We start from the raw sequence: 22,340 nt of genomic DNA on the forward strand, positions 1-22,340 counted from the left end.
ATGCTGAGATGTTTCAAATATCCAAAATGCTATCACATGGACCATGAGATTATTGATTTGCTTTCTGTTGCATTAAATTGAGGTTTCTTACTCCTGTTTACCCTTTTCTTACACCTTATCTATAAAGTATTGCTACTGATTGTATAGCTAAGTTATCCACTCTAATTTTAAGCTACCTGTTCAAACAGGCACATGATTTTATCAAGTTTATTCTATTAATTAAATGCTAAAAAGAGTTTTGCGTTTTTATTTTGTAAAATTTTAAAAAACAACGTAACAGGAATCCTATACATATTTTACTCAAACATGAGTCCCACTGTGTTTTTTTCATTTATTTAATGTATTTCCTAGACAGCCCTTCAATATAAACTGCCGGGTGGCATATAATAGTCAATAATAACATTACAATAAAAAGCAGAAATGTATCATAAAAGCACAAAAACAGAAGCCATAAAGGCAATAAAATGAGTACAGCTATACCATATGAGTGCTCACTTGGGCTTACTCCCAGGTAAGCACACACAGACCTGCAACCTTAGGCTGCAATCTTATACACACTTTTCTGGCACTAAGCGACACAGAACACAATGGAACTTGCTTCTGAATAGCCTTGTATAAAAATCCAGTGTAAATATCCAAAGTAAATAAATGGTAGCATTTACCATGGAAACAGTAATTTTAACTCTAACCAAGGACAGCCACCAAGAAAGCAGCTTTGAGTAGCCTGAAGTTTGTTTCTTTAAATTTTAAACCTTGCCTTAAACCTTCACTTTCATTGATCCAATACTGAAAGAACTGGAAGCAGTGTATTAATTCTGATGTTTAATAGGTTAGTTGGAATAATCAACTGAAAGTCCTTAATCAAAAAGACCAGCATTTCACCCCACCACCAAACACATACCTCCTCTGGAGCTATAACACAGATGGCCAAAATCTTTAAAACAGGCTGTATTTCTTTAGTTTTCTTTCCATTCCTAATGTATGTGAATTTTAAAAGGTATGTAAAGCCCACAGTATCATGCAGTATATTGATTTGACTGTATCTTTTAATAAATAGAAAAGGTGTAGAAGAAAGGAAAAGCACACAGAAGAGTTCAGCAATAAGAGAGGTTCAAGCAAAAACATGAGTTTTTTTCCAGGCACCTGTGCAAGTTTTTACTACACATTCTCAAGAGATGAGAGTCCTTTCCATGTTTCATTTTATATCATTAATCATAGCAGAATTATTTCCAGCCAAACTATAAACCTCTTATGTTTAATACACAATTTGATTTACTCACCTTATGATACTATGATGACTCAAACCAACATATACAGAAGTACCATAACATAATTATTCACTATGGTGTAATCGGAAGAGCTACGCCTTTTATTAGTAGTTCTCTTCCATTAAATGTCTGTACCTTGTTATCAAGATCCTCTCTAGGCTTGAAGGCAACAACATGCCAAAGAATCATTCACCTCTTTTCTGCAGCCAGTTTAATTCTAAGGAGCTTTGCCCAGATTGCCTTTGGGCTCCCTTTCTGTATACCAACATGAAGAACATGCTCTTTGAAGCAATCTTCTTACACTCTCAATAAAAAAAAAGCTTTTTTTTCTTTGTAACTTTTCTCTATCCTTATCCTAGTCAGGCTCTGCCTCTGTGGGACCCTCAAGGTTCTTCCAAGTATCAGAGGGCCACAAATACAGCCTTTGGAAACACGGTGCTTGAGCAGGTGGTTGCTGTGCACTTGGATGGATTTTCCAATTTTCTACACCCATTACAATCTGGCTTCCAGTTATGGCTTTCAGTGAAGAAGGTGAGTGTACCCTGTTTGTTCTGGACTTCTTGGTGGCTTTTAGTAATCATCCACCAGGGTATCCTATTCAATGTTTGAGGTGGGGAATGGGGGGGGGCTGTTTCCAGTGGTTCCATTCATATTTGCTGGGGGATCACTGCTCTGCCTCACAGCAATTACTCTGTATGGTTTGAGAATCTCCATTCTATCCGCCATGCTGTTCAACATCTACATTGGGAATGGGGAACTTGTAATGCTTCTACAACATTAGCTCCTAGCCAACATGGCCAATGGTCAGGAATGTCAGGAGTTGTAGTCCAACATCTGGAGGGCCATAAGTTCCTCACTCTTGATCTACATGAAACCACTTAATAATGTCATCCAGAGATTTGGGGCCATACCATCAGTCTGTTAATAATCAAAATCTACTTCTTCTTTTCATCAAATTCAGATGATGCTGTGAAAACATAGAATGGATATTTGATATTTGTAATGGACTGGATGAGGATCAAACTGAAACTCAATACTGCTACAACAGAGATGATGTTAAGGTGTTCATCTGATTTAAGAGATGGTGTGAGGCCTCTTCTAGATGGTGCTGTACTCCCCTTTAAGGATGTTTCTAGCTTGGGAGTAGTATTAGATACATCCCCATCTCCGGAGGCTCAAGTGGCACGAAGCACCTTATAGCAAGCCCTGAAAGCAGCACTGGCTCCCAGTCTCCTTTGGGACCCAATTCAAGGTGCTGATTTTTAACTTTCAAAGCCCAAACTTGCTTAGGAGTGGGATGCCTTGAATACTGCCTCTTTCCACTCGAATCTGCTCATATACTAAGTTCCTCATATTGGAGAGCCTTCTGCAGGTGTATCTGAAGCAAGGTGGAGAGCAAGCTAGGATAGGGTGTTTTTTATTATGATGCCCTGCTTTAGTTTCCTTGGGAAACTCACATGGCATATAGTCTCTTGTTATATTTTCAGAGCCAGATGAAAATTTTTATTCCCTCAGGATTTTTAGGATGCTTCGTTTGATGGTTGAGTTTATCAAGATTGTTTAAATGTTTTATTAAAACATCTTTATTGATTCTATACTGTTTTTTTAAAAAAATTGATTTGACAGGCTTAAATCTGAAAAGTGCTATACAAATGCCTTAAACAGATCAATTCACAAGTATAGGTCAAAAAGAATTCCTTGCGTAATTACAAAGACCCCACCTATCAAAAGATTACTGATCTTAAAATAAAGGCTAATATTTTTATATATTCATATTTTAAAAGCGCATCTACAGCTATGAATACTATATGTGACAAGGGCACGGCTGTATCGTGAAGCCTCTCACCATAGACACACACACACACACGCATCGAAGAGATGACGATAATATTGCGCTTCTCTCCAAATTCAGCCATAGATGCTGAACACTGAAACGTTCCGCTCAACTACGCCTCAGAGGCCCATGAACTGCTTCGTCCGGGCCGCCCGCGTCCCTCCAGCTCAGTTACGTACCACACACAGCGGGGAGTGAAGGGAAGAGGCTCGTTTCAGCCGAAAGAGAGAGGAAGGCACCGGAGCGAGGCAGTCTTCCCCGTCTCCCTGGGCACGAACGGGCCCCTTCAGCCCGAGCCCCCGCGGCTCAGAGGGACCTTACAGCGTGGAAAGAGGAAGAGCCCTCTTCCGACCCAGCGCCTCCCCCAAGTGCCTGCGCAGCGGGAAGAGGAGGCCACCCACCTTGAGAGTGGGGTACTCCTGGACCTTCAGAGTCATTGAGAGCTGAGCAGCTGATTCCTGCACCGCCATCTTGGACCGGGCACCAAACGCCGCCGCCGCCGCCGCCGCCGCGGCGCCTCCGTCCTCGTCCTTCTTTCTGGGCTCACTCTTCGTAGAAGCCACAGGAAACCTTTAGTACAGCACGCGAACTGTACCCTGGGAGATAAAGCGCTTCCGCCTCCACTTCCTTGAGCCTCTTCCTCTGGCACACGGAGCCTGAACCCAGCAGGGAGACCGAGAGCGAGCTGGAGCTCCTCCTCTTCCTTCCTCCCCTTCAAAGCTGGATGATTCGGGCCATGGATAGGCCACAGGCTGGCGTAGTTAGAGGAAACAGACGGCAAAACGGAGCGCTGTTTTGCCATCCAGCTGCCTCTCTTTCTCTTTGCGATATTTCCTTTAGGAAAGGGCTAGTAAAAGTAGCTTTGACTGGAAAGGAAATGAGAGGAAGGAAGGGGTTTAAGTTACCTGATTGACATCACCCAGCGACCGCCTGCTATCGCTCTCTCTTTGACCAATCCAAACCTAATGCCCGGAGTGTGGGCGGGACTTAAGGATGCGGAGTTGAAGGCGGCTGTTTTAATTTAATTTAACAGCTCCAACTTGTCAGTTGAAGTGAAGAAGCGCGGATGTCCAAAGATAAAAGTGCAAAACGCCCGGTCTTTCCCCTGTGCTGGATATGGAGGGCTAGTGTGCAGTAACTATAGCGGGTCTCACTGGTTTACAAATGATTCTGGTACTGGAGGAATGAAGTATCTCTGAACGTATGCAGAGTCTCTTTCCAGAATTTTTTTTTTTACCTTCATGGTAGTTAGGTTTAGGGTTATTAAATTTATATATTGCTTCCCACAATGCTTTTGTGTGTGTAAAAGATAAGGTGTCAGTAGACCTATCTTGATAAATTGCAAAATGCCTCTTCTCTGTTCTTCCTGCACCCCTCCCCCTTCTCCGTTAAACTTGTCGATAAGAGTTAATAAACTTTTAATAAAAGAGTTAATGAAAATAAAAAGCTTAACATTTTATATGTGCTTTTTTTACTTTTAAGTTTTAAAGAATTTTTAAAAATGAAAACGGTTTTACTTTGGTAAAGTGTTGCAAGTGCCTGTCATAAAATGGCTGCCATAGAGGATGTGGCATAACAAAATGGCTGCTATGGGGTGTGGTGTAATGTAAAATTAGATTGATCCCCCTTCTCTCACCTCATATTTACTCTGGAATGCTAACTGTGCCCTACTCATCCTGATTGTGAAGATTACACTATTTTTCCACCCCACACATAATGATGCTTGTTTGAATGTCTGAATACTTACTGGGTTCGTCTAGATCACCAGCTATCTTACACACACACACACACACACTTTCCATTTGGGTGTTTTATCAGCTGAAACTCATCCATTAATATCTGTCCAGACAGTGCTCTGAACACCCCTGGTAGTTTACCTATGAAATTTATCTTCACGGTGTCTTACAAATAAGTCACAGTGAGCAACTTTCCAGCACCTTCTTGAGGCCAGAATATAAAAGGTCCATACCACCCAATAAAGATGTACTGGACAATGTACCAAGGATTCAGTGGAGGCAGAGAAGTAATTCTTTGCTACCTTCACTGCCATGAAGTTGGCTCAGCAATGAGCACAATTTGTGTTTGATTGTATTCATTTGGCCTATTCCTCCACTTGCATCCTAGTCTTCCAACCTATTTCATTGCCCTCAGCTCCAGAGTATACCATGGTGCCCCCCAGACTTGACAATGTGGAAGAGAGCACTTGCGCAATCATTCAGCCACCCAGGTAATTTTTGTGTTCCACAAATTAACTGAGACTTCAACACAGGTGCCAGAGCCATCAGCTAGAAAAGACTCCAGAGCCATGTTGAAACTAGTTGGATCCATCAACCCCCAAAAGTTGACCATTCTGATAAGTCCTATAAGTCGCTGACAATCTAAATCTCAACAGGAGACAATCTGACCATGACAAGGGAATGGTGTTAAACCACTTTCAGATCACACACTTTCCCACCAAGAAAACCAGGTCCAGAGCATGGCCAACCCCATATGTTGGGTTGATGGCGTGTTGAGACAGCCCCATGGCTGTCATGGAGGCAATGAAGTCCTGAACCACCCTGGAAATGGCAGCCTCAGTATGGATGTTAAAAATCCCTAGGGCCAGAAGCCTCCAGAATCTCGGACAGAGAGACTTTCAGGTAGTGAGGTGGACCAGTGGAATCCCTAATCTGTGCTGTTTACCCAACACCAGGCACAAATACTTTCAGACTCAGGTCTATTTCTGTAGACCATAACTGCTTCCTGTGATGTTCCTATATATTAGTGTATATATGGTAAGTGCTGGTTGTTTAGAGTATACATGGTAAGTAGTGAAAGAGGAGGGGGAGTGAATGGGCAATAGAATGCTTGATGATTGGCTGAAAGTTTAAAATGGCTGACAGTATAAATGAAAGGATGACAGGTAAATCTGGGTGAATGTGAGGTGGTGAATTGTGGAATCGGGGGGGGGGAGAAGAGAAAGAGGTGGATGTTGATAGGTGGATGTGGTGTGAATTTGAGAGAGTTGTTTGCCAGGAGAGAGTGGAGAAGGAGGGAGGTGGAGTTCGGATTAGTATTGAGTAAAACCATATGCTTATGTGCCTTAAGAAGAAATCTTGTTAATCTTGTTAGCTTTGTTATCTGTAATAAATACTTAATTTGGTTTACCAAAGGCCTGATCCTTGGCTGGGGTTTCACAGACCAGAAGGGAGGGTAAGGTAATGACCAAGGCTGAAGGGGAACTGTAACAAATGGTGGCAGCTGTGAAGAGAATAACAATACCAGTATTCAGAGTCTCTGGGAATACTAGTATTGGGACGTTACTGGTGGTTGCCTAGCAGGGGGATCTGTTGAGATCTGTGCTAGAGCAGGGAGAGAAATCATAAGAGAGTGCGGTCCGGACTGGTGGAGTCCCTGGTGGTGCCTAGAGACAGGCAGTAACCACGAGCAGGTAGGAACTTGACAGGGAGAGCCAGGGAAGGACGCATCACATGTGGTGTCAGTAGCGGTGGGATACGAACAACAGAGAATCCAGATACAGTGGTGTGGCAAACAGAAATAACAAAACAAGATTTCTTGTGAGAGTGACTGGCAAAGAGTGTGTGGCAAAGAGTGAGTGAACTCAAACACCATGGCTGAATACATAAAAATGAAAAGAGAGGAGCTGGTGGAGAAGTGCATAACATTCAATTTACCTCATGAGGTTAAAGGGGTAGATGAATTGAGGGTAGCACTTATAGGATTTGCAACTGCCCAGCAAAAACAACCTGTCAGAGAAGAGACCCCAGAAGGATATTTAAGCAATCCCGCTTATATAGAGTACTTGAGAGAGAAGTTGAGGATGGAAGGTGCAGAGAAGGAAAAACAGAGAGAGTTGGAAGCTGAGAGATTGAGGATGGAGGCTGAGGAAAAAGACAAGCAGAGAGAGTTGGAAGCTGAGAGATTGAGGATGGAGGCTGAGGAAAAAGATAAACAGCGAGAGTTGGAAGCTGAGAGATTGAGGATGGAAGCTGAGAAAATGAGAATGGGGTTTGAGGAGAAGGAGAAACAACCAGCAGTGGATGCCGAATTACAAGTAGAAAAGTTAAAATTTGAAAGAGAGAAGTTTCATTCTGATGAAACAAGAAAGGACAGAGATGGAGCAAAAATAAAAATTACTCCAAAGGACTTTGCTGTCTATGAGCCTGGTCAAGATCCTCAAATTTACCTCAGTACCTTTGAAAAAGCAGCTCAGTTGTGGGGGCTACCTGAAGATAAATACATGCAGTATTTATCAAACCTGATTAAAGGGGAATTGGCTGAGGTATACCAATATTTCCCCTCAGACAAGCCCGTCACCTATGCTGAATTCAAAGAAGCAGTGTTTAAAATATTCAGACTGGGGCCTGATTATTTTAGAAAGCTTTTCAGAAACTGCCAGATACAGACAGGGAGGTCTTTTGTGGAACTGGGAGCAAAATTGATGGATATATTTGGAAAGTGGATGAGTAGTGCCAAAGCTCAGTCTGTGGAGGAGGTGAAAAACCTCATGATATTGGATCAATTATACCATCAGTTACCACCAGAAATAAGGCTCCTGGTCAAAGACCGTTCCCCTACATTGGTGCAGGAGGCCGCAGAGCTGGCGGATCACTTCGCCTCCAATAGAACTGGCTGGGTGGGGAAAACATCAAGAGAGTTTAAACCCAGACCATATAGTGCTGGCAGAAGGGATGTGGTACCACAGCGAGTGAGTCCTCCAATAAAATCTGAAGGGCACAGGACACCCCAGAGTGGATCTGTGTACCCTAAAAGTGAGGAGAAATTATGCTACAAATGTGGTAGACCGGGGCACCTACGTTTTCAATGTGAGGTTGCCAACCCCATTAGTAATCCTGCTCAGACAAGGGCAGTGAAAACAGAGCCCAAGGCTTTAGAAACAGCGAAAAAGGTTCAGTTTTGCCAGATAAACTGGACAGAAGTAACAGACCTTGATTCAAGTCTGAGAGAGGAAGTGAGTGTACAAGGGGCAAATTATTGGGCATTGCTTGATCCTGGTGCCGCTCAGACATTACTGAGGCCAGATTTAATAAAATCTGAGGTAATATTACCTCAGGAAACTGTGACTATCCAAGGAGTGAGGGGTCAACCAGAAAGTTTGCCTGTGGCCCTGGTGGAAATGACTTGGAGAGGCCGAGAGGGCCGATATAAAGTAGGCATTAATGCCCAGCAACAAGAACCAGTAATACCGGGAAGGGATGTAATGGGCGCCCAAGGAAAGATCTATGTAGTGACCAGACAGCAAAATGGCAGAGAAAAAGAAGCCATATTAGGGGGAGCTGAAACAAACAGGGTGGAATCTGTTAACCAGCCTCAGGTCACCATAGCAACCACTAGCAGGCCTGCTGAAGGAGACAAAATGTATCAAGTGGTCTCTGGGGAAGAAGCAGAGCAATTCAGGGAAGAGCTGCATCAAGATATAAGTCTGAAGCAGATAAAGGAACAAGCTCTGACCCAACAGATTCCTTTTACTGACAAACTGAGGAATCAAGTTGTGTGTGAGAATGGGATTTTATATAGACTGTGGATGCCCGCTGAGAGAAAGGATGAATGTGAACCAGTGAAGCAATTGATAGTACCTAGCAAATACAGAACCAGATTGCTAGAGGTAGCCCACGATATCCCATGTGCAGGACATCTGGGAATAAAAAAGACCAAGAGGAGATTGGCTGCACATTATTATTGGCCAAGTATCTCCAAGGATGTAAAACAACATTGTCTATCTTGTGGAATATGCCAAAAGGTGGGAAAGAGTGGAGTAAAGACCAAGGCACCCTTAAAGCCCCTTCCTATAATTGGACAACCCTTTTATAGAGTGGGAATAGATTTGGTGGGCCCTTTTTCCAAACCCACAAGGCATGGCAAGAAATATCTAGTGGTGGTGGTGGATTTTGCCACCAGGTACCCAGACGCAGAAGCACTGAGATCTGTAGAAGCTCCTGTAGTGGCAGAGGCTTTATTAAAAATCTTTATGAGGCTGGGTTTCCCTCATGAAGTGCTGACGGATCAAGGCAGTGTATTCATGGGAGAAGTGATGCAATGTATGTGGAAATGTTGTGGTCTAAAACATCTAAAGACCACTACTTACCATCCCGCCACTAATGGGCTAACTGAGAGATTCAATGGAGTTTTGAAGGGCATGATAAGAAGCTATGTTCAAGATCACCCACAAGACTGGGATGAACGTTTGGGATGCTTCTTATTTGCATACAGAGAAGTCCCTCAGGAGTCAACAGGCTTCTCACCCTTTGAACTAATGTTTACTAGAAAAGTGAGGGGACCTTTGGAACTATTAAAAAATTCATGGGAAGGAACTCTGGGAGAGTACAAAACTTCTGTAGTAGATTTTGTATTGGAATTCCGCAATAAATTAACATCAATGATGGAAGTAGTGAAAGAGAATTTGAGTCATGCACAGGAGAAGCAAAGTTACTGGTATGACAGAACAGCCAGAGAACGTGTTTATGATGTGGGAGATATGGTTATGGCGTTCATACCCAGGAAACATGACAAATTACAGGCTAACTGGGAAGGACCATATACCATCAGAGAAAGGCTTGACACAGTGACGTATGTAATCACCACAGACCAATTAAACAAAAGCAAAGTGGTTCATGTAAATATGTTAAAGCCTTACCATACCAGGGATGCAAAGGTGTTGCAAGTTACCTTATTCCCTGAGGGAAGTGGGCCTGAACTTCCAGATTTGGTACAGGAAAGCAAAGACAAAGGAGGGGTAGATCAAGTGGAATGGTCAGAGGAGGTGAAGGAGGAAGTAAAAGAAGAGATTCTGAGAGTTTTGAAAACATATAGGAATCTCTTTAGCAACAAACCTGGCCGAACCAGTATAGTTATACATTCCATTGATACTGGAGATCATGCCCCAATCAGATCTGTTCCGTACTGTGTGAATGGGAAAGTTTTGAATGAGATCAAAAAGGAGGTGGAAGATATGCTGGAATTAGGAGTGATCAGGGAATCCATCAGTCCCTGGGCCTCAAGTATTGTCCTGGTTCCGAAAAAAGATGGAACGACAGGGTTTTGCATTGATTATCGGCTAATCAATAAAATTACTGTCCTAGATGCGTATACTATGCCTAGGGTAGACGCAATGTTAGAGTTATTGGGGGCAGCAACCATTATCTCTACACTAGATCTCTGTAAAGGATTTTGGCAAATGGAACTAGACGAGCAATCCAGAGCCAAAACTGCCTTCAGTACACCAGATGGGTTATATGAGTTTGTGACCTTACCCATGGGACTAAGGAACTCACCAAGTTCATTTCAGAGGCTAATCAATACTGTGTTGCGAGGCATGTCAGATTTTGCAGTGGCCTATATCGATGACGTGGCCATTTTTAGCAAGTCGGTGCCTGAGCATGTCCAACACCTGACAACAGTATTGGAGGCCTTAAGAAAAGCAGGCCTCACAATAAAAGCTAAGAAATGCCAGTTTGGACTAAAGGAAGTAATCTATTTAGGACATAAGGTGGGGAGTGGGAAAATCACCCCCTTATGGAGCAAGGTGGAGGCAATACAAGCGTGGCCGATCCCCTTAACCAAAAAACAAGTAAGGGCATTTCTAGGTGTGGCTGGGTTTTATAGGAAGTTTATGAGAAATTTTGGGGAAATAGCAACCCCCTTGCATGAATTAACAAAGAAAAAGTGTTCTGAGCATGTGGTATGGACGGATGAATGTCAGAAGGCTTTTGATCTACTGAAGCAAGCCTTGTGCCAAGGACCCATATTAATAGCACCAGACTATGAGAAACCATTCATCGTGGCTACAGATGCGTCGGACCTGGCGCTGGGAGTCGTCTTGCTACAGGAGAGAGCTGACGCCGAGGGAGAAAAACTGTTCGTCGGTCCAGAAGGAGTGCCTAGCGGTCGTGTGGGGACTGAACAAGTTGCGCCCATACGTGTGGGGACGAAGATTCACAGTAACTACGGATCATCGGGCCTTGTTATGGTTGCAGACTATGAAAAACCATAACACTATGCTGCAGAGGTGGTCCTGGGCCCTACAGGACTATCAAGTGGACTTCCAGTTCATCAAAGGCAAGGACAATGTACTGGCCGATGGACTTTCCAGGCAAGTGGCTGGGACTGCAGTGACGTGACCAGATGGAGGAACAAAGAAAGGCATTTTCCCCATAGAGACTTTTATTTGTTAATGCGACATATAAATCCTGGAACAGGAATAATACTCTGCCATTGTTTTAAGGGGGGGGAAATGTGATGTTCCTATATTAATGTATATATGGTAAGTGTTGGTTGTTTAGAAGATACATGGTAAGTGGAGTGAAAGAGGAGGGGGAGTGAATGGGCAGTAGAATGCTAGATGTTTGGCTGAGTGTTTAAAATGGCTGAACGTATAAAAGGAAGAGAGAGTGGAATCTAGAGGGTGGTGGTGGATGAGGTGAACTGAGTGGGTTGCTTGGGGGGGTTTAGAGAGTTGTTTGCCAGGAGAGAGTGAAGAAGGAGGGGGGTGGAGTTCGGATTAGTATTGAGTAAAACCATATGCTTATGTGCCTTAAGAAGAAATCTTGTTGATCTTGTTAGCTTTGTTATCTTTAATAAATACTTAATTTGGTTTACCAAAGGCCTGATCCTTGGCTGGGGTTTCACGGACCAGAAGGGAGGGTAAGGTAATGACCAAGGCTGAAGGGGAACTGTAACAAATGGTGGCAGCGGTGAAGAGAATAACAATACCAGTATTCAGAGTCTCTGGGAATACTAGTATTAGGACGTGACTGGTGGTTGCCTAGCAGGGGGATCTGTTGAGATCTGTGCTAGAGCGGGGAGAGAAACAATAATAAAGGACAGTCCGGACTGGTGGAGTCCCTGGTGGTGCCTAGTGACAGGCAGTAGCCACGCGCAGGTAGGAACCTGACAGGGAGAGCCAGGGAAGGGCGTCACAGAAGTCTCTTAAGCGGTTTACAGTGTTATAAAAATCAAACAAAATTACACATTTAAAACAATATAAAACATTTGAAAAAATCATCTGAAACGTTAACATCTTAACGTTAATCAAAATATTTAATTACACATTTATGGCAATACAAAGCATTTAAAAATATCTTAAACATCAATATAACCTAAAATAACTAAAACAAATCACAATCATTACTAACAGATTAAAACACGAATATACCACAAAGACGAACAGTCCCACCCACCAACACATGAGCGTGTGTGTACAGGTAGCAGCATCACTCCCACTTCTGCTGCTACCACCCCAACTTAGGTTCTCACCAAAAGGTGGGGCAATGCTACCCACTCGAGGAGGTCCCTCCTTTCACCAGGGAGACCCACAATCATTCCACCCCTGCACAACACCCATAACAACAGGGAATAACATTGTCATCCTGTGGATAATGCACAAAGAGTGATCTGTAATAGCACAGGTATGTTCATGGACTGGGATTTGAAGATGGATCATGTTGAAACCATCCAGTGACTATACTTTTCTTCCCCACCAGTAAGTTGTCACGCTCCATTAATGTCAAATAGGCCAGTATCTTGTGCTCGGCTTGTACCCTTGCCAGGCATGAGTTTAAATAGGTACCTAGAGAGAGGGGGAAAACACAGCCTTCAATCAGGGTCCCAGCTGCACTTCCTTTCACTAACACACACACACCACCAGCCCCACTCTCCAGCACTTCTTGCCATATCTAATGCATGCATATACCTCTATACTTATATTCAGCTATTAACTTTGGGAAGAAAGCAAAAAGGCTTCCTCCAGCCAATGCCTTTCTCTGGTAATTGGGTTAAGTTTCAAATTACATTTCCTAGGAAACATCTCTACCTTTCCACACTATGAGGGACATCTCAATCACCTGGCTGTGAGTTCTGATTCACTAGAGACCCATCATGACCTCCCTGAAACTCTGCAGTGGAAAAATCATATGGTTGATGTCTGCTGACAGTTTAGATGACAAAGGACATAGGTAGTAATCTCTCTTTGTTGTCTCTTTCATATGCCTTGACACCTCACCATTCCCACTTCATTCATGTTTTTTAATCCTCTAGCAGGCTACTCTGGGCACTCCCAGACTGTCACTATTTTTCGGTGGAATTCAGTCACATCCTGGCAAATTCAGACTGTGCAATTACAGCTGATGTGGAGCTCTTGTGAAACAAACCGGCTTCTCCAAAAGATTGGACTTTTTCCAAGAAGGCACGTGACAGGAGAATGCAAAAGGAAGCGTGGAATGCTTGCTTGGTGCCAAGTTATATAGTCTCCTCACAAACAAATCAGGATGAATGCTCATATAAGTAACCAACTTCATCTAATCTCTCTTCAAACGAATTGGACTGAATGCCCATTAAGCAGCAGCCACTCTTTTCCAAGCCTGATAAGACACAGGAAGTAGGAGTAACAGGGTAATAATTACCTTTCCTAAGCAAGAGTCCTCATTCCTATCCTCATGAGGCAATTCAAAAAGTAATTGTCAGACCTCTTTTGCGCTGGCCCCGCCACAGTTCCCTCACAATCCTGCCACTAGACATCACTACCTGACACGCTGGAAAGCAATGCTGCCCTGTCTCCTCCTTTAACAGATTGCTATTAAGTGTCTAGGTACACTTTCACTTTCAGGCCATACGCAGACACCCCGTATCTTTCTGTCTTTAAAGACTACAGCCCTGGGTTGCCTTTGGATACCTGCTGCTGATACACTAACCATTCACCTCTGCCACCATAGATACTGGTTCCAGCTTTGGTTTTTGCTCTGCCCACCCTTCTCCTCTGTATGAACCCAGCCAAGGATCAGGTGTGTTGTTAAACAAGATTACATTGCATTCAGTTGTCATGCGTGTGTTTCTATATAAATGATCTTCAACATATTATACTTTTACTTCATATATTTTAGTCCTAAACCTGCCTCACTACCCGTCTAAATATACATCCACCCATCACCCTCTTCAACCCAACACCAGAACCAAACCCCCTGACCAACCGTCATTCTCCCACATATACAACCACCCAGACGCTCAGCCAGTCACAGCATTCCTCAACATCCCATCACGTGTACTCCCCCCTTCCAACTCACTCTACTTACCATATTTAACCTACAAAACCGTCACTTACCATAAATATTATACAAACACTACAGGGGCATCACAGTAGTCCAGCAGCTACGGAAGTGCATTCTTGCTTCATGGAATATGAGTTGAGACCTATCCCAGTCTGCATCAGTGTTAGAATTGCTTTTAATATGTTTTCTTTAATAATATGTTTTTCACCCTTTTTTGTTTTTAAATATGTTTTTAAAGCTTTTTAAAAATGTTTTTAACGTTATTTTCTGTTAATGTATTTTAAGGTGAAAATGGGTGAAAATAAAATCCATTATATTCAGTGAAATTGTTTTTTAAAAATGTTTATATTGGGAGAAATCCACAGTAAAATGCTGATGAATTTTCATGAGGACTTTAAAAAAAGTAGCAAACTCGCTTGGAAACATGCAGAACCAAACTTAAGATTGGACAAATGGAGAGAAAACAAAATTGACATTTGTCCATGTGATGTTCCTATATTAATGTATATATGGTAAGTGTTGTTGTTTAGAAGATACATGCTAAGTGGAGTGAAAGAGGAGGGGGAGTGAATGGGCAGTAGAATGCTAGATGATTGGCTGAGTGTTTAAAATGGCTGAACGTATAAAAGGAAGAGTGAGAGTGGAATCTGGGGGGAAAAGAGAAAGAGTGGGTTGTTTGGTGGGTTTGAGAGAGTGGTTTGCCAGGAGAAAGTGGAGAAGGAGGGGGGTGGAGTTCGGATTAGTATTGAGTAAAACCATATGCTTAAGTGCCTTTTAAAGAAATCTTGTTATCTCTGTTATATAATAAAATACTTATTTGGTTTACCAGAGGCCTGATCCTTGGCTGGGGTTTCACAGACCAGAAGGGAGGGTGAGGTAAATAACCAAGGCTGAAGAGTGGCAAATGGTGGCAGCGGGTGAAGGGAAGAATATAACACCACAAGTATTCAGAGCAAACCAGAATTATAAGCAGTCTGAGTAAATCAAAGGGATTGGGACAGCTTAAGCACGCAGTCACAGAGGTAACCTAATTGAGGGAGACTCAGGCCGAGTCTCTGGGAACACTAGTTATAGGACGTGACTGGTGGTGCTGCCTAGCAGGGGGATCTGTTGAGATCTGTGCTAGAGCGGGGAGAGAAACCATATAAAAGGACAGTCTGGACTGGTGGAGTCCCTGGTGGTGCCTAGAGACAGGCAGTAACCATGCGCAGGTAGGAACCTGACAGGGAGAGCCAGGGAAGGGCGTCACATGTGGTGGTAGCGGTGGGATACGAACAACAGAGAATCCAGATATGAACCAAAGAGAGTCCCAAAGACACGTGGTGACAAAGGAGACTACGTCACAGGTGTTGGCTGTAGCGGTGGTACGAATACTAGAGAATCCCTAACAGTGGTGTGGCAAACAGAAATAGCAAAACAAGATTATTTGTGAGAGTGACTGGCAAAGAGTGTGTGGCAAAGAGTGAGTGACCATGGCTGAATACATAAAAATGAAAAGAGAGGAGCTGGTGGAGAAGTGCATAACATTCAATTTACCTCACGAGGGTAAAGGGGTAGATGAATTGAGGGTAGCACTTATAGGATTTGCAACTGCCCAGCAAAAACAACCTGTCAGAGAAGAGACCCCAGAAGGATATTTAAGCAATCCCGCTTATATAGAGTACTTGAGAGAGAAGTTAAGATGGGAGGCTGAGGAAAAAGACAAGCAGAGGGTCTTTGAAACAGCTGAGAAAGATAAGCAGAGGGAGTTGGAAACTGAGAGATTGAGGATGGAAACTGAGAAAATGAGAGTGGATGCGGAATTGCAGGCAGAAAAATTAAAATTGGATAGAGAGAAATTTCGCTCTGAGGAGACAAGGAAAGACAGAGATGGAGCAAAAATAAAAATTACTCCAAAGGACTTTGCCGTCTATGAGCCTGGCCAAGATCCTCAAATTTATCTCACAACCTTTGAAAAAGCAGCTCAGTTGTGGGGGCTACCTGAAGATAAATACATGCAGTTTTTATCAAACCTGATTAAAGGGGAATTGGCTGAGGTATACCAATATTTCCCCTCAGACAGGCCCATCACCTATGCTGAATTCAAAGAAGCAGTGTTTAAAAGATTCAGACTGGGGCCTGATTATTTTAGAAAGCTTTTCAGAAACTGCCAGATACAGACAGGGAGGTCTTTTGTGGAGCTGGGGGCAAAACTGATGGACATATTTGGGAAATGGCTGACAAGTGCAAAAGCTCAGTCTGTGGAGGAGGTGAAAAACCTCATGATATTGGATCAATTATACCATCAGTTACCACCAGAAATAAGGCTCCTGGTCAAAGACCGTTCCCCTACATCGGTGCAGGAGGCCGCAGAGATGGCGGATCACTTCGCCTCCAACAGAACTGGCTGGGTGGGGAAAACATCAAGAGAGTTTAAACCCAGACCATATAGTGCTGGCAGAAGGGATGTGGTACCACAGCGAGTGAGTCCTCCAATAAAATCTGAAGGGCACAGGACACCCCAGAGTGGATCTGTGTACCCTAAAAGTGAGGAGAAATTATGCTACAAATGTGGTAGACCGGGGCACCTACGTTTTCAATGTGAGGTTGCCAACCCCATTAGTAATCCTGCTCAGACAAGGGCAGTGAAAACAGAGCCCAAGGCTTTAGAAACAGCAAAAAAGGTTCAGTTCTGCCTGATAAACTGGACAGAAGTAACAGACCTTGATTCAAGTCTGAGAGAGGAAGTGAGTGTACAAGGGGCAAATTATTGGGCATTGCTTGATACTGGTGCTGCTCAGACATTACTGAGGCCAGATTTAATAAAATCTGAGGTAATATTACCTCAGGAAACTGTGACTATCCAAGGAGTGAGGGGTCAACCAGAAAGTTTGCCTGTGGCCCTGGTGGAAATGACTTGGAGAGGCCGAGAGGGCCGATATAAAGTAGGCATTAATGCCCAGCAACAAGAACCAGTAATACTGGGAAGAGATGTAATGGGAGCCCAAGGAAAGATCTATGTAGTGACCAGACAGCAAATTGGCAGAGAAAAAGAAGCCATATTAAGGGGGGCTGAAACAAACAGGGTGGAATCTGTTAACCAGCCTCAGGTCACCATAGCAACCACTAGCAGGCCTGCTGAAGGAGACAAAATGTATCAAGTGGTCTCTGATAAGAAAGAAGCAGAGCAATTCAGGGAAGAGCTGCATAAAGATATAAGTTTGAAGCAGATAAAGGAACAAGCTCTGACCCAACAGATTCCTTTCACTGACAAACTGAGGAATCAAGTTGTGTGTGAAAATGGGATTTTGTATAGACTGTGGATGCCTGCTGAGAGAAAGGATGAATGTGAACCAGTGAAGCAATTGATTGTACCTAGCAAATACAGAAACAGATTGCTAGAGGTAGCCCACGATGTCCCATGTGCAGGACATCTGGGAATAAAAAAGACCAAGAGGAGATTGGCTGCACACTATTATTGGCCAAACATCTCCAAAGATGTAAAACAACATTGTCTATCTTGTGGAATATGCCAAAAGGTGGGGAAAAGTGGAGTAAAGACTAAGGCACCCTTAAAGCCCCTTCCTATAATTGGACAACCCTTTTATAGAGTGGGAATAGATTTGGTGGGCCCTTTTTCCAAACCCACAAGGCATGGCAAGAAATATCTAGTGGTGGTGGTGGATTTTGCCGCCAGGTACCCAGATGCAGAAGCACTAAGATCTGTAGAAGCCCCTGTAGTGGCAGAGGCTTTATTAAAAATCTTTATGAGGCTGGGTTTCCCTCATGAAGTGCTGACGGATCAAGGCAGTGTATTCATGGGAGAAGTGATGCAATGTATGTGGAAATGTTGTGGTCTAAAACATCTAAAGACCACTACTTACCATCCCGCCACTAATGGGTTAACAGAGAGATTCAATGGCGTTTTGAAGGGCATGATAAGAAGCTATGTTCAAGATCACCCACAAGACTGGGATGAACGTTTGGGATGCTTCTTATTTGCATACAGAGAAGTCCCTCAGGAGTCAACAGGCTTCTCACCCTTTGAACTCATGTTCACTAGAAAAGTGAGGGGACCTTTGGAACTATTAAAAAATTCATGGGAAGGAACCCTGGGAGAGTACAAAACATCTGTAGTAGATTTTGTATTGGAATTCCGCAATAAATTAACATCAATGATGGAAGTGGTGAAAGAGAATCTCAGTCAAGCTCAGCAGAAGCAAAGTTACTGGTATGACAGAACAGCCAGGGAACGTGTGTATGATGTGGGAGATATGGTTATGGCGTACCCAGGAAACATGACAAATTACAGGCTAACTGGGAAGGACCATATACCATCAGAGAAAGGCTTGACACAGTGACGTATGTAATCACCACAGACCAATTAAACAAAAGCAAAGTGGTTCATGTAAATATGTTGAAGCCTTACCATACCAGGGATGCACAGGTGTTGCAAGTTACCTTATTCCCTGAGGGAAGTGGACCTGAACTTCCAGATTGTGGAACTAAGAAGAAAAAGACAAAAAGATATTTTAAGTTTATCATCTACTTTGACTGTTGAGCTGGTTCCACCCTGTTGGGTGAATACTGCTGATGAATGTTTGTGAGAGGCCTCTGTAGGCCATTCTTTGTTATCTATGTTTCAGCAGTCTTGAGTGGAGGAGGATGCTGATTGAATATAGCCCAACAGGAGAGCTGATATTGAATAACGTTGTGGTGTTGTGGCGGCTAGTGTTTAGCTGAGTTGCATCTGTGACACTCTGTGGGGTATCTGCACTTTCCTGCTTTGGCGGATGCTCATTGACTGTTGCAGATCTGGGCCCTGGGAGTGACGGACACCTATAGATTACAAGAACATCTATGAGGAGAGATACCATCTACAGGCGCCCGTTACATCTTAAACTAAATCTGGCAGAAGCTGGAAGAAGTAGAAGACCATCCGGCAGTTTTAGAAGCCTACAAGAACATCTATGAAGAGAGATACCATCTATTACATACGGACGTTGTCGCTGCTGCCGGGGGTCGTGCCGCTGTCGGGGATTCTGTCGCTGCGGCCGCGCCGCCGCCGTTGCGGCTGTCGGCCCGCTTGCATGCGGGCGTTGTCGCTGCTGCCGTGGGGCGTGCCGCTGCGGGGGACTCTGTGCCGCAGCCCGCGCCGCCATTGTCGCCGCTTGCGCGCGGGGCGTTTTTGCCGCTGCTGGGACCGTGTTGCTGCCGGGGACTTCGTCGCTGCGGCTCGTGTTGCCGCCATCGCCGCCGCTGGTTGCGGGCGTTTTCATCGTCGCCGAGGACCGTGCCGCTGCCCAGGATATTACCACTGCGGCTCCGCTGCCTTCGCCGCTTCTCTGCTCGTGTGTGGGCGCTGTTGTCGCTGCTTGGGGCTGTGTTGCTGTCCTGGTGCCATCGCTGGCGGCTCGTTTTTGGCTGGGGGGCCCGAGACTGCCATTGTTGTTTGAAGAGGACTAATTAATTTTAACATTGTTTGTTCGGTGTGTGTGTGCGTTACTGTTGGGTGAATGATTGTATGATTGCTTGTCTGTGTGAGTTTGTGTATTTTTAACATGTGCCTGGGTGAAAAGATTCCATCCTTCGTGGGGGGGCTTTCGGGGGCCCCAATTAACGTAGTGACAGGTAATGGGAGGTATGGCATTAGGAGGAGAACAGGCCAGGTAAGGGGAACTCGTCTCAGACAAATTGTGTCTGTGCCTTGTTCCGGTTCTCCTCATACCCACAGGTTTGTTGGTTGTCCTATCAGCCAGCTCTAGGATCTCCAAGTGCTGCTTTTGAATGCCAGGTCGGTACATAATAAAACCTCACTTGTCCATGATTTAATTCTGGAGGAGGGTGCCGACCTGGCATGTATAACCGAAACCTGGGTGGCTGATCAGGGAGGAGTTGCTCTTTCCCAGCTTTGTTCACCCGGGTATTTGGTTTAGCACTGTGGTAGATCTGAGGGCCGGGGAGGGGGGGTCGCTGTGGTCTATAGGAGTTCTTTCCCTCTCACCAAGCACCCTGTCCAGATGGCGACTGGTCTGGAATGTCTCCACCTTGTATTGGGCCAGGGAGACAGACTAGGAATACTGTTGGTGTACCGTCCACCTTGCTGCCCAACAGCTTTCTTAGCTGAGCTGACAGAGATAGTCTCGGAGGTGCTCTTGAGATCCCCTAGACTTTTGGTACTGGGGGATTTCAACGTCCATGCTGAGGCTGTCTTATCTGGCGCAGCTCAGGACTTCATTGCCTCCATGACAACAATGGGGCTGTCTCAATTTTCTACCGGCCCAACGCATGTGTCGGGACATACTCTTGATTTGATCTTCGCCACTGGACATGGAGATGGTGATCTGGCGGTGGGGTGTTTTTCATCTACCCCATTGTCATGGACAGATCACCACTTGCTGAGATTTAGACTTACAGCGGCTCTTTCCCTCTGCAAAGGTGGAGGATCTATTAAGTTGATCTGCTCCCGGAGCCGGATGGATCCCGCAGGTTTTCAGAGGGCTCTGGGAGATTTTCCGGCTGATAGGACTGGTGCTCCTGTCGAGGCCCTGGTCGCACTGTGGAATACGGAAATGACCCGGGCTATTGACACGATCGGTCCCGCGCGCCCCCTCCGCTGTAGAGCTCATACAGCTCCGTGGTATACCCCGGAGCTGAGAGCGATGAAACATGAGAGGAGGAGGCTGGAGTGCAGATGGAGGAAAACTTCCAGTGGATACAATCATGCCTTGGTAAGTGCCACCAATAAGTTGTATACAAAAGCGGTAAGGACAGCAAAGAAGCTTTATTTTGCTGCCTCTATTAGATCATCCCTATGCCGCCCAGCGGAGCTTTTTAAAGTCGTGCGTGGGCTCTTACACTCTGGCCCCCACGATACTACAGAAACATCGGAAGCCCGCTGCAACGAAATTGCTGGACACTTTCAAGATAAGATCGCATGTATCCGCAGGGATCTTGACTCCGATGTTGCGACAGATGAATCCATTGAAGTGTCCAGAGCACGGCCTTGTCCTTCATTATTGGATGAGTTTCAGTTGGTGCAGCTCGAGGAAGTGGACAAGGTGCTTGGAATGGTTTGGGCAACCACGGCTGTTCTGGATCCTTGCCCATCTTGGCTAGTGAAAGCTAGCAGGGCTGGGACCACCGGTTGGGCCAAGGAAGTGGTTAATGCCTCCTTGAGGGAGGGAGTAGTCCCTGGTAGCCTCAAGGAGGCAGTAGTGAGACCTCTTTTAAAGAAACCCTCCTTGGACCCAGATAACTTGAACAACTATAGACCGGCGGCGAATGTCCCTTTTTTGGGCAAGGTTTTGGAATGGGTGGTTGCCGGCCAGCTCCAGGCGCTCTTGGATGAAACCGATTATCTAGATCCGTTTCAATCCGGTTTTAGGCCCGGTTTTGGCACCGAAACAGCCTTGGTCGCCCTGTATGATGACCTTTGTTGGGAGAGGGACAGGGGGAGTGTGACTCTGTTGATTCTCCTTGATCTCTCAGCGGCGTTTGATACCATCGACCATGGTATCCTTCTGGGGAGACTCGCGGAGTTGGGTGTCGGGGGCACTGCTTGGCAGTGGTTCCGCTCCTACTTCGCGGACCGTCACCAGAAGGTAGTGCTTGGGTTACATCACTCGACACCATGGACTCTCCATTGTGGAGTCCCTCAGGGGTCGGTCTTGTCCCCCATGCTTTTCAACATCTACATGCAGCCGCTGGGTGCGGTCATCAGGAGTTTTGGAGTGCGTTGCCATCAATATGCGGATGACACGCAGCTCTATTTCTCCTTTTCATCTTCTTCAGGTGAGTCTGTTGATGTGCTGAACCGTTGCCTGACCACGATAATGGACTGGATGAGAGCTAATAAACTGAGACTCAATCCAGACAAGACCGAGACACTGCTGGTGAACGCCTTCCCTGCTCAGATGGTGGTTGTTCACCCTGTTCTGGATGGGGTTACACTCCCCCTTAAAGAACAGGTACGTAGTTTGGGGGTTCTTTTCGATTCTTCCTTGTCTCTCGAGGCCCAAGTGGCCTCGGTGGCACGGAATGCATTTTACCATCTTCGTCTGGTAGCCCAACTACGCCCCTATCTGGACAGGGACGACCTCGCCTCCGTTGTTCATGCTCTGGTAACTTCAAGATTGGATTACTGTAATGCGCTCTATGTAGGGCTGCCCTTGAAGACAGTTCGGAAGCTTCAGCTGG

General features: G+C 44.9%; 1 protein-coding gene across 2 annotated transcripts in view; it reads right to left on the bottom strand.

Annotated features, from left to right (window-relative positions):
- The window catches only part of MAEA (macrophage erythroblast attacher, E3 ubiquitin ligase), a 59,070-nt gene extending 55,050 nt beyond the window's left edge, over positions 1 to 4,020 (bottom strand). The window contains exon 1 of one of the 2 annotated variants that reach the window (XM_061629832.1): positions 3,504 to 4,020. In XM_061629832.1, the coding sequence (XP_061485816.1) occupies positions 3,504 to 3,572 (69 nt within the window). In that variant the 5' untranslated portion in view covers positions 3,573 to 4,020. Of the gene's footprint in view, positions 1 to 3,281; positions 3,363 to 3,503 lie in introns of those variants that run through there. The other variant, XM_061629834.1, reaches the window with a different exon arrangement.
- Positions 4,021 to 22,340: the final 18,320 nt, after the last annotated feature.

This window comes from Rhineura floridana, chromosome 5, assembly GCF_030035675.1.
Source record: "Rhineura floridana isolate rRhiFlo1 chromosome 5, rRhiFlo1.hap2, whole genome shotgun sequence".
NCBI classification, from domain to species: Eukaryota; Metazoa; Chordata; class Lepidosauria; order Squamata; family Rhineuridae; genus Rhineura; species Rhineura floridana.